General features: G+C 36.9%; 1 protein-coding gene and 1 long non-coding RNA gene across 2 annotated transcripts; both read right to left on the reverse strand.

Annotated features, from left to right (window-relative positions):
- Positions 1-1,094: 1,094 nt before the first annotated feature.
- Positions 1,095-2,003, reverse strand: LOC112194294 (dof zinc finger protein DOF3.5). The gene has a single exon (XM_024334543.1). The coding sequence runs from the start codon at positions 2,001-2,003 to the stop codon at positions 1,095-1,097; it is 909 nt and encodes a 302-aa protein (XP_024190311.1).
- A 7,637-nt stretch (positions 2,004-9,640) lies between these two features.
- On the reverse strand, positions 9,641-11,020 carry LOC112191275. Its single transcript, XR_005808610.1, has 3 exons — positions 10,732-11,020; positions 10,438-10,558; positions 9,641-10,350 (listed from the first exon to the last, which is right to left on the reverse strand). It is a non-coding gene; the product is annotated as an uncharacterized LOC112191275 (long non-coding RNA).
- Between the last annotated feature and the right edge of the window lie 2,377 nt (positions 11,021-13,397).

Raw genomic sequence — 13,397 nt, forward strand, 5'->3', positions numbered from 1 at the left:
GCTAGCTAGCTGTTTTGCTGGATCAGTTCTTCAAAAACCTGAACATGGTTTCAATTCATGTGGTCTTCATAGATTTGATCATTTGAATACTTCTCGAAAATTTGCCTTCTCATCCAAAAGACAAATAATAACGTACGGCGTCATTCCAAAATGGGCCGAGGGCATCACTTGGACTATATCAACCCTATTCAGTCCTTGATCTTGACCAAGAATTGATTTCTTGCATTATTTACGGGTAGTTTTCGATACTGATTTACACGACGGAAAGTCATTAAGTGCTACAGTAGTTAATATTAAGAAAAGACCAAGAAAACTGAAAGAATTCTGAGAGAAGTTTCTGCAGGTTCTTTCTGACTTTCTGCTACACATGAATGACTATTAGGATATCAGCATCTTTTTTCAACATTAGAATTTGTCTTTGTTAATAGCAGAAGCTTCTTTCATGAGTTCTAATTTGTTAAAGCATGATTCTAACAACTCTAATAGACACTGTATAGGAAAGCAGTTAAAACATACTCTTTGAGAAACATGCAACTCATCCTCCCTTCACCCTGAAACTAACAAGGTAGTAAGGAATAGAGAATGGAGGTTTCTGCAAACCCTAGCCTTCTACAAAGAAGACAGTACAGTACTAGTACATTGGTTGATCCAACAGACCTTCAAAACTCATGTTAATTGTGGAATGACTCAACAATATATATTGAGTTACAATGTTAACAATTGGAAATTTGGAATTATATAGTGCTTAATTAATCTTTTACATATATAACAGTACCGTATGATTCGCATTCCGGATGTCAGCTAAACTGAGGGATGAATTGGTATGTGGTTAGAGTTTTGGATTATGAATCGAGCTGAGACTACAATAAATGTCCCACTTTTTAAAGGGAATACACAAAATTACACATCTGATTATGAATCAGAAGAGAAAAAAAAAGGAAGTAAGAGGAGCATTTATAGATTATTCCATGCATGATAATGATTTTCAATTTCCAGTATTCTATTCTATACAAGAGACCATGAGTAATTATATATTTTAGTATATGCAAAACAAGACTTCAATGAAGAATAATACAAGTCTTCTCTTCACATGATCATGTCCTGGAGAAAGTTCCATTACATGGTAAATCGAATAAGGGGCTCCAATTTAACAGGTTTGGATCATGAGCCTCTGATCCGAGCACAGGGGTAGGTTGCATGATAGGACTAGCCATCATTTGATCGTGAGAACTAGACCACAATACTTCTTGGTCTGGCAATGGTGGCAACCCAAAATGATCAGTTGATTCATGAGTACTACTTGCATATTGTACTAGATCACTGCTATGATCTTGATGCTTCTGATGATGATCGATTAATGGGTCTAACCCACCAAAGTACATGTGGTCATTGATGGTCCCACAATTTTCAGATAGAGTACTGTGACATCCTATTGATCCATTAAGACCATTTTCTTCCACCAACTGAATACTTGAGCCTGAGCCTGCATTGATGTTCATGTTTGCTATGCAGCTTGAAAAATCTAAACCCGGGTTTAATTCCCCAGGAAATTCTGGCAACTGATCAGATCCTGAACTCCTGGAAACTGGCTTCTGATTCAAGAAGTTTGCATAAACGACTGCGAGATCAATACGTGGTGGCGCATCCTGATTGGACTCTCCGGAGCTAGTAGAATCTGGATCCAATGAACTACTAATTCCATATGAATTATGCCCAATTGTGCCACTATTCACATTATTACTCCCGGTAGCCGTGGTGGTGTTGGTGGATAGCCTTAACGACCTTGACCCTCTTCTGTTCTTCCGGCACCCGCCTCCGACGGGGACGTTCCGGAGGGAACCGCCTTTGGTCCAGTATCTCCTACAGCCCTTGCAGAAGTACCTAGGCTGTGTCAAACTGTAGTTGTTATAGTAACAAAACTTGGTGTTAGAACAACCGCACCGGGGGCAATTCGGGCATATGTGATGATGATCATCGTTTGGCTTCCATCCAGATCTCTCCATATATCACCAGTATTGAAGGCTTCATCAAACCCTAACTCTGTCTCCAAGAATATATTGCAGAGACAGAGAGGGGGGCAAGAGGGAGGGAGGGAGGGAGAGGAGGAGAGAGATAGAGAGACAGAGAGAGAGAGATCAATGTAAATTGCAAGACTAGTCTCTCTATGTAGCTATGTAGGTGGTAGTGTAGGGTTTAAGTATGTTTTGGAAATTAATTATGCAGGCGGGCGTGCACATGATGAGTGTGTACAGGGTAATCAATCAATTAGGGTTTTGGTGCCGTTAAGTATGTACAGTTCCGTAGGCTGATAGAGGGTGTCGGTGTTTGCCACACGGAGCACAACGGTAATGGTGCAGGAAGCAAAACCCTCGGAAAGGTCATTTCAGGTTCCTTTGAGTAGCAGACAGCTCCATATATAATAATCAATTAGTAGGATTCACTAATTAAATGAATCATGGATAATACCCATGCCAAGAGCTACAGCTATTCCACGTACCTTCCAATCCTAGAAACTATAAGAATGAATAAACTTAATAACTGTAGTGGTTTATGTAAAAATCTAGTCATTTACCTAAAATCAATTGGTACTAGCTCGAGATGCACAAGATCTATATATTAATTTACAAGACTTAGAGCAAGTCTCTAATGTGAGATTCTATATAAGCCTAAAGCCAAACTCTTTTTTTTTTTTTTTGGCTTAACGATGTGACTTTCAAGCAGATAAACAGTTTTTATTAAGAATCCACTTCCCAAGTATCCTTTATATATATACATACATATATATATATATATATATAATACTTTCCAAGTATCCCTACCATATGTTTTTATGAAAATTCTTCTATGCACCGGTGGTGCAAGTGAACCAGCAGATTCAGTGAATCTCGACCGTTAATATTTATAGGCAACATTAAAAAAAAAAAAATAGTTTATGTTATCCAACCATCTATTTATATTGATGTAAGTGTATGTCGGCGTACTGAAAACTCTCCCATTTTTAACTATATAAACCTAGACCCAGGCATGCTCTTTTGCTAATGTTCTCTGGACTCTAATCCTGATATCTTGGTATTGAGCTCATAAACCAAAAAGAAGAGAAACGTACTGTATGCACAGAGCATGTGTAGCTCTGGAGTCTAGAACTTCTTAAAGTAGGAATGTCTCTTTCGTCGGTGCTTAAATAGTTATATATACAACTTCTACATAGAGAGGATCTCTTGGATCATGGGCTTCTTGGATCGGTAGCTTGTGAATTATATATATTAATTAGTTCTCTTGAATATACGACGATCATGTATTACAATTGTGAGAATGTCAATCGGAAAGTAAACTAATAGAAGCAACTGTACGTAGTCAAGTGACTGACGAAGCAACCACTCATAATTAAAACACTGCATGCCAAGCTTTGGAAACCATTGCAAAAAAGAGAAGAGAAGTTAGAATAACAAACAAAGATTCCTTCCTATATATGTTGACACTAGTTTATAGAATATTCACCGGCCAATGCTATCATTTCATAAACTCCATTTCATATCTAAGTTTGTTACTCTTTTGCCCATACTTTTGCAAATATAGTATAGGGCATTATATAGTTTTCAAAAAAATATTGGCATCTATTGATTCACAGTATCCCTGCTGCACCTGATTGTGCTTTGGATTATGTATATGACAATCAGACAATGTCTATGGGGTTGGAGATTAGACTATTGCTCAGCCATACCACTGCTATACAACTACTATATCTCTTGTAAATGTTAAACAACAGCCAATGAGGCCTGTGACCTACCCATTGTACTGATATTGTCAATATCAATTTTACATTGAGAAATAAATAAGTAAAACAATATGTTCACCACAGCAATACCAGAACAAAGTGAATTGACAAAATGCGACACCAAATGTCAACTCCTAATATCAATTCATGTTTTTTGTACTCACAAGAAAAATGACAAGTGAACTATTACAGAATTAGTATTCACTGTCTTAAATATCTTATGTAGAAATGGAGCTGATTAAAGAGCAAATGGATTATCGCAAGAAAGGGAAAATTAGCACTGTGCAAGTTTAGGCTCAGACCTCCGCTTGACTATTAATACATTTTTAAGAGAACAGTGAGACAAGTCAATCTCCTATGGGCTTTTTCTGACATAAGATGTCGTCTAAGTCCTCAAATCAGGATTTTAATGTTTCAGTTTATTTTCATATTTTTTTTTATTTAATTGGGTTATTTATTTATTTTTGACCCGTGGGTTATTTAATCTGGCCTTTTGTTAGTGCTTTAGGGTTTCTATCTTGTATATTATCATTTATCAATAAAATCAAGTTCTTCTCAATTATCTAGTGGACACTAAATTTTTTATCTTAGCATTTATTGGTTGTAAACCTTATTTACTCGGCTGCATGTTAAAAAATAATATTTTGATAATATTTTTTCTTTAGAAGAAGTAATTTTTAGTAGTAATCAAAAACTCATAATCAAAACACCTACAACGCATTGGAATGATTGGCTGCGGTCTCAACACAATGACACACATTCCTATCCTGAATTACAGTTACAGGGTCTTGACTTTAAATGGAATCATGAGCCGAATAGGCCCAACCCCTAACCAAACTTAGACAAGAAATTTTTATGTACTCCTTTCAAACCACGTGGCAATCTGACGTGGTTTGACTTAACACTTGATTTTATTTATTTAATACAATAAAATGTTCAATTATTTCTAGCCAATTTACTACCCTTATGTCATATTAATTCATCTATTCCTTCATCCAAACATTGATTAGTTTTGAAAATCTAGGTTACCAGATGACTAATTTTGAAAATTTAGGAAAGCAGATTGAATAATCTTGAAAGCCTACCGTAGCAAATTTGACGGAACGATAGCAAATTGACTAAAATAAAACATAGCGTAGCAAATTGTCTACAATAATCTTGAAAACGTAGGGTAGCAACTTGATACTAAGGTGAAACCTCGGATAGCAAATTGGCAATTATAGCAAATGCACTGGTGTACTGATTGACCAACCAATTGGAAAAGAGGCAGAAATTGATGGATGCAGCAGCAACAAATCAATAAGAGCATCTTTAGCAATGCTAACCATTTTTTAGTCAAATTTTAGCCAAAGTAGCTAAAAAGTCATTTTAGCTAGCCACTTTAGAAATACGTCTGTATCAATGCTCTCTATTATAGCTAGTTTTGAATTTATATTATTTTTTAAAGGGAGGTTAAATAGTTTAAATGTATTTAAAAATTTAGCAAATTACCACTAGGTACAATTTCAACCCAGATTTTACCACTAGCAGACCTGTTTTTTTTCATATTCCTTGCGGTACTGTAGCTTACCCATGCACAAAGGCCAAGCCCATGCGGCAATTTCCTTTCATTTTTGAATTGATTTATGTTAACGAGTAAATTACCAAATTGACCTTTACAAAGTTTTCTATAAATTTAAAGAGTTTTGGACAGTTAGTGTGATTTAACGCTACTAACCTTCAATATCATTCTGAAGGATACTTAATTCTTATCTTTGTTCTTTTCTTTGATTGTATTGTTTCTCTCTAGAGTTTAATTTGTTGGCTAATAAGTGATTCTGCATCTACATATAAGCCCAGTTTTCTCTATCCCATAAATTAATCTCTTCCCACCCATTATGACATGAAATAAAGATTGATCATCATTATTTAAGTGTTTCCAACTTGAGCTGAAAAAACTGATATTAGAAATAAATACAAAAATGGGATATACAAGCTCAAAATTTGATCATGATCAACAATAGTCAACCTAAAGTCATATAACTTTAAACACTCAACTAATAGAGCTGAACGTATAATCCTCAAAACAACATTTTCTTTAGCTTTCCCTATATCTTCTTTCCAATTGTTATTCTGTAGATGTCTATGGTAGCCCAGAATGCATGCAAATTGCATTTCTATTGTATGTAATTGGGTCTCTGCATGTGGTCTTATCTTCTTCCATTCAATTGTTGTATCCTCTTCTGTAATTGCAACAACTTTTCTCTTTTGTCTTTCGTTTGAGTACTTGTTGCTTCTTCAACAAGTCCTTTCCCCTTCCTCTTTGCCGTTGCGATTAATCTGTATATATGATATGCGAATATATGAGTATTGACCCTCAATAGAACATCATTATGAACAAATATTGACCTCAGTAGCTTAATCATTAAATACTGACCTTCAGTAGCTTTCTCATTATCCATGTATCTGATCCTAATTATGTTGTGATAGAACATGATGGACAAATTTAAACCAAAAGAAACACATTCTCAAGAATAACAATCACAAACTAATCACACAGCTTGCAACAAACATAGAGGACTAACAAGGAACACAGGCTCACTACTCAAAAATGAAATTCTTACTAGAGATGTTCAAATTTCAAAAAAGATGAGATCTTTTTCTTAAAATACGAACAGAACATAGCAGTAGTCAAGTAAAGTTGCACACATACTTCACCCAAAGCAAGCAAAGCTAAGAAGGCGTGAACACAAAGTAAAGCAAAGCATCCAAACTAAAGCTACTGACCCCTAATAGGCTACTGATCCTCAAAAATTTATTGATAATGTATTTACACTATCATGCGGTACAAAATAATAGAACTATAAGGAAATCATATAATGCATCCCACATTTTCAAAGCAATGAAATATATATATATATATATATATATATATATGCTATAAATCAACAGCTTTAATGAGATTCTGAAGCTATAGAAACACATCAAAAGAATTGATAAGATGACTATATCATATTGCACTAGCTAAACTCACAAACTGAGGCATGCCTTAGCATCAATTCAGATTTTAAAAAGGAAACTCAACTTGCCTTACAAAAAATTACTACTACGATTGCATAAAACACAGTGAATGCAGCATTCACTCAATTACATTACATTAATTATTCCACTCAAGCCTATACCATTCACTCTTTCAAACTAATCTTATAGATAATTGGGCTTTGTGATTAGGTTCTATTGACCCATAATAGGATATTGACCCTCAGTAAGATTAGTAAACCAATAATAAGTTGACTTTTTTCCATAGATAGATGATCTACAAAGGAAAATTAGTAGAGGAAGCTTAGAATCGAACCAATTCACAATGGGATTCGAGCTATATCACTGAAAATATGGTTTTCATTATGTTGAAGTAACCAAGGATAATTCAGTTCAATATATGCATCACTACAGCAAAAAATACACTCGGTACTTCAATTTTCACTAAATAAATAGATGATAAATGCAGTCCAAGACCAGAATATGACAATAAATAACAAGGATTAGCATATGAGATAAAATAATCAACTGAGATTTGAAACCCTAACTTTCTACAGATCGCAGGGCAGAAGAGATAAAGAACTAACCATTCCTGTGGGACTGTAGGTAGTGATGGTGAACTTGAGCTCGCTCCAGTAATCCTCATACAAGAGATCTACAAAATTAAACCAAAAAAAGCACAAAAATCAGAGACTATAGCTACTGACCCTCAGTAACTAGAAATTTCTTAGGTAAATGATCTTTTCTTAGGTAAATGATCTTTAAGGCATTAATCTAAGCTACTTACCCTCAATAGGCTATTGACCTTCAAGGCGTGGCTTCACCGGAGCCTCGTTTTGTAGCTTTGCCGCCGGAGCCTCATTTTGTTGCTTTGTCGTCGGAGCCTTGCTTTGTTGCTTGGCCGTGGAAGCCTCGCTTTGTTGCTTCATCGTCGGAGCCTCGCTTTGTTGGTTCGTCGCCTGAGCCATGTTTATTGCTTCACTGCTGAAATGGAAGAGAGGTTTTGATTTTGGGGAGATATGGCATTGACGAGTTTGGTTTTGGATAAAACTGAAATGAAGGTTGTGGCAACTGTCGTAATTAATTAGAATTTGTTGTGCCCTTTTATTTTTGTACAAATGGGCTGTGATTGTGCTATGACCGCATGGGCTACAAATTATAAATCTTGCTTGTGGGAAGAAACTATAGCCCATTGTAGTTAATGGTAAAAAGCTCTTAAAAATTACATAAAAAAACTCAAAATGAATCTTATAAATTATAGAAAACCTCATCTCGCTCTCTATATTTAGGAGTGAGATAGCTAAAAGTTATAATGGAGAGCCAATTAGGAGTCTGGTGCAGCTGTTAAAATATATAAAAAGCTAAACATGCTCTCTAAAATAGCTAAGGAGTCAAAATAGAGTCTGCTAAAGATGCTCTAAGAGCAAGTTCACATGTGGGTCACCAGGTCACCTATTATTCACTGCTTTTTATGTGTATTTTCACTCTCTAGGTCACTGGCACAGTGTATTTTGTGCCCTGGTGTTAACGTTAGTGATCTGTGGGATCTCTAGTTAGCTTTAGAGAGAGAGAGAGAGTGACATGAGATGTATAGTGGTTCGTCTCCCGTCTTAGCGGGAAACTACGTCCACTTGAATGTGTACTAGTGTGTCGAGCCTTGCGGCCTAACAAGATTACAAGAGATGTAATGGGATTGTGTTTAAGTGGGAGGAGGCATTCCTTTTATAGGTGAAGAAATGCTTCTCATTTACATTGTTTTCGATGTGGGACAAGCTGTAACGCCCCAAGCTGCACCTCACCAGCTTAAGCACGTCACAGTGCCGCGAGCCTCTAAAACATAAACCGAACGCTCGATTTATATTCTAGAGAACCGCTAGGCATTTTGTCTGAAAACTTTTCGTAGAAACACAGCGGAAGCTACAGATATTTTTGAGGTGAAAATAATTGAGTTGCTAAAATTTATTTCACTCATCCAGTACTTGGATAAGGATCACACGAGGTATGAATTTCAATGAAAGAGAATTCAACTAAATTTGACACGATGCTAAATAACCACAAGTTCCGAAACACGGAGTGCGAGAAATAGAATTTAGAATAAGGTACAAACGATGATTTTCCGAACTTGTTTCCGCACACCCAGCTCCTTCCGCTATTGTCCCGTCACCAGTGCACAATACCTGCATCCATACTGTTGTAGGGGGTGAGCTTTCGTCCTCGCTGCTCAACAGGAACTCTACCTCAAATAGACTCAAAACCAATAAACAAATATTTGGGCTGCCCAGTATGAAAACATATTTAAACCAAATATTTAAAAGGAACGACAAACTTTAATGTTTTTCAACTTGAAAACAGATGCATGAGGCTTAAATAAATACGGCGCCAAATCCAAATATTACCTGATGGCCGGTCCCATAGACCCACTACACGACCTTACCTCAAATTAATTTATCACCAGGTAAGCATAGCGAGAGCGTCCACTACCTAGCTACACACACGTACCGGGCTCGTTATTAAGATCGGAATACCCGGACGACCGGCGTAACTAACCCTCCGGAATTTTTGGGGATCGAACCCAAGGAAGTCAGAGCCACCCTTCGCTCTCAAGCCATCCCATTTCTCACATGGTTTGGTTAGTATGCATTGCATTTGAACTTAACCAAACCATACCAACTAACATGCATCATTTAATAACAATATAAGAAAATCACTAACCGAGGAGAGTCCTGAATCCCTACCTGGATTCCGATGCTTACTTTCACGTAGTCCGAGAGTCGCGAACCTTCCGTTCCTCAGGTAATTGGAGTCCTAAATTCTGACATTTCGATAGTTAATATCTTTTGAACAATTTTATGAAATCTCGACAACTTTTCCTGGTTTGACCAGGAGTTGACCAACCTTTCCTGATTTGACCAGGATCGACCATTTTGACAATTGTTTGACCAATCGTAATAGGTTCGATAATTGACCCAAATTACCGAACATTTTACTTAAATCACTATATCGACCATATATATTAGGTGCATCCAAATTTTATCAAGGCCACCCAATATATACACATTTCTTTTCTTTACTCACTATCATTTTTACAAAATGCTTATGCAAACCAATGTTATAACAAATTCCCAACTTCATGAACAAATAAATTCGAGTATCCTTAGCAATTTCGTCACATAGTAATCGGAATTACTATGGACACCCAACCAACCTTATTCCATTCTCAATTAAGGTGTGGGACACCCAAGATCACATTTGACCAATCTCACTCTTCACAGCCATTTCATTAATCACAACAAAACTTAATCCACAATTGCAATACCAACACAGAATCAACAACTCATTCACAAGCTCCAAACACCTAGAGTAAGACAACATGACAGATTCACACAGAGACATCAACATCACCGTACCAAGCCAAACATAAACATTTCCATCTAGAAACTCGAATTTACCTTCAGTACTACAATCTGCAAGGTTAACCTTAACTCCCTTGTAGCAGCCTTCCAAGAACTCGATGTTGAACTGGCAATCCAAGCCTCAATGTCCAAAATTCCAAGTTTCTGAATTTACAACTCCACCAAGACAATAACCCATCAACATCGTAACGAGAATCATAATTCACCAAAGCCGAAAGCAACTCGACTCACCTTGTTTTGATCTTAAACGTTTTTCGGAAACTTGACGAAGCTCGTTTGGTGATGAAGCACAAACTGACAACCACCAACCTGAAATTCCCAGACTTTATCCTCAATCAAGGTCAGCCCTCGCCTATAGGTGTAGTCGAACCAGAGATCAAGCCAGGAAGTGCCGGGGAAGTCGCCGGCATCGGTAACAGCGTCGAAACCGAGAGGAACCCAGAAACACAATAGTCAAAACTCGATCAAATTGAAAAACTAAGTAGGCTGGGCTGTAGCGTATGACGAGGAGAGGAAGTTTCATACCACAGACGGCCCAAACGGTGGCCGAAGTCGCCGGAAGTTGCAGAGATTCCCGGAGAAGTTTCGGAGCTTCCAGTCGTTGCTTCTCCGTTCATCGTCGATGCATGGACGATCTGAGAATGCAGGAAAGTAGGCGACGCCGAGACGAAGCTATTGGTGGCCTTGCACCGTCGGGGGGTGGCCGGACGTGGAAGTTCTGGTCAGGTTTCTCTCTCGGGCCGTGCTGCGTCTCGGGTCAGAGCACCCTCCTCTATCTATCTCTCTCTCTCTCTCTCTCTCTCTCTCTCTCTCTCTCTCTCTCTCTCTCTCTCTCTCTCTCTCTCTCTCTCTCTCGTGTTTTCTGAACTAATCCCCATCCTTGATCTGATCCAGGATTATAAATATCTCAACCTGAATTGTAATCAAGGGCTAGGATCAAGAGGGGGAAGCGGTGGATGGCTGGGATGAAACGGTGGTGAGATCAACGGCTAGGATTGCACCGCGGAAATTCTTTTTATTTAAATGGATTTCCATAATTTCCAAACTTCAGAAATTTATTATAAATACTTTGGGTATCCGAAAAATTCCCTAAAAATTTTCACGAACTCGTGGTGTCGTGTACTTTTTCATCCAACCCTCAAATTGAGGTTTTCACTTTATGAAAATTTCTGAAAATTTCCTCGAGCATCTTGACATTTATTGGGATCGTTGAATAATTTCTCGTACGATTTCCGCTAGGCTTGACATATTTTTCCGGGGTTCACACAAGCAACCACCATTTCTAGTCTAGAAAGCCTATTTGTGAGGGCATGTTGGCAAGGCCGGAAAGGTGGCTTCCCGGCGACGGATTTGCGACTTCCGGATACCGTAGCGCACCTTGAACATAGGGCTACAAGATGCAAGTAGCGGTTGGATCCCATGAGGGTGTTGTTTATGCTTGGTGAGGTAGCAAACTAGCCTTGCTAGTAGAGGTATCTACACCTGGGTTGCCATATGTCACCCTGGGTCACTTTCTGGGTCACCCTGGTGACCTGCAAACTGACCTGGTGATCCAAGTCTTATTGAAAACTGTGTTTGTGACTCACAGAGTAGAAATGAACACTAAAAAACAGTGAATCCTGGTGACTCAACGGGTGAACTTGCTCTAAGGCAATTCATGGGGACCACCTGCCCAGGCAAATGGCTAATTCATTGTTGGTCATTGAATCACCAGATCATTGGTGGTGGGCTCCACAAGCACATGGGTCTATTGCCAACATGCATTTTTTCTTTTTTTTGTCTGGAGGAAATTTTTATGCAATTGTTATTTAATTTCAACTGTTGGATCTAACAATCCAACGGCTGGAATTAAATGACAATGATAATTTTTCACCCTAAAAATTAATTTGGAAGGTAAAAAAATCTTAAATTTATTTTCAAAAATTCTATAAATACCCATTCCCTCACCTTAATTTCTCACACCAAAATTTTTAAAAATTCTACCTCTCCATCTTCTTCATCCATCAATTTATTCTTCAGATCATTTCTTTCAATTATCATCCAACTATGAGAGATTCAGTTCCAATTGGCAAATTGACCAGTTAATTCAATTGTGCAATTTATGAGCGAGTATGACCGTGTGCAGCCCGATCAGCGAAAAACATATAACCTCCTCAAAGTTATAGGAAAAAGTTCTTGTTGATTATGCTCAAAATTCTCAAAAATGGGCACAATTAGGGTTGCCACTTGGTATGATAATTACCAAACTGATCGAATACCAACCGATATTTTAGGTTTGGTATGTCCAAAATTGGCATGCTCTACGAAGAGACTGAATTTCTTAAACCCTACAACTAATTGTATGTGAATAATGGATCTACTGATTATCTAAATATTAACTTTATAAACTATAGTTTTCAAGACACATACATGTATATTAAGAAATAAACATAATTTTTTTTGATAATAGTATGAATATTACTACGTATACTACATTAATAGTACATGCATTTTAAATAACCTGGTCAAAGATAGTTAAATAACCTAGTTTAATTGCTAATGGCTAAAACTTGATGTCATATGTACAAAAGAAATCTATAATAAGTAGATGAATACAAAGTTTACGACTATAATATTGAGATATCTAGTATTGTTCATTCTACTTTATATTACAAAGAATTAGTTGTTCTAAAGTTGGTAATACTGAAAACCGAAATACTGATTGGTATATATAATTAAAAACCGAAAATTTTGGTTGGTAATTGGTAGCTCAATTTTGAAACCAAAAGCTTTGATTTTGAAGTTGCTAATTCCTATAACCGATTCGAACCGACCAAGTGACAGCTCTAGGCACAATGCACAAATGATATCTCGTAATGGTATAATGAGCAGCACCAATCGAATGAACGAGGTTCAATTTTTTCTACAGAATTTGAGCAGTACAATGCACAATGCTTATATAGAATTTGATTTGCTCAAAAAAAAATTAAATCTTTTTAAAAAAAAAAAATTAGTGTTGTATGATTAATCTCATTATTAATTAATTAATCAAATTATGTATATAATTATTTTGAATTATTAATTAATTTTTGAAGTGTAATAGTGGATTGGCAGGCAAATTGCCTTTATTAGTGCGTTGTATAAACTAGAGACAATTGCCAATTTTAGATGAATAGTAAATTGACAGTACCAATTTAGATGGCAAATCATAG

The sequence above is a fragment of the Rosa chinensis genome, chromosome 3 (assembly GCF_002994745.2).
Source record: "Rosa chinensis cultivar Old Blush chromosome 3, RchiOBHm-V2, whole genome shotgun sequence".
NCBI classification, from domain to species: domain Eukaryota; kingdom Viridiplantae; phylum Streptophyta; class Magnoliopsida; order Rosales; family Rosaceae; genus Rosa; species Rosa chinensis.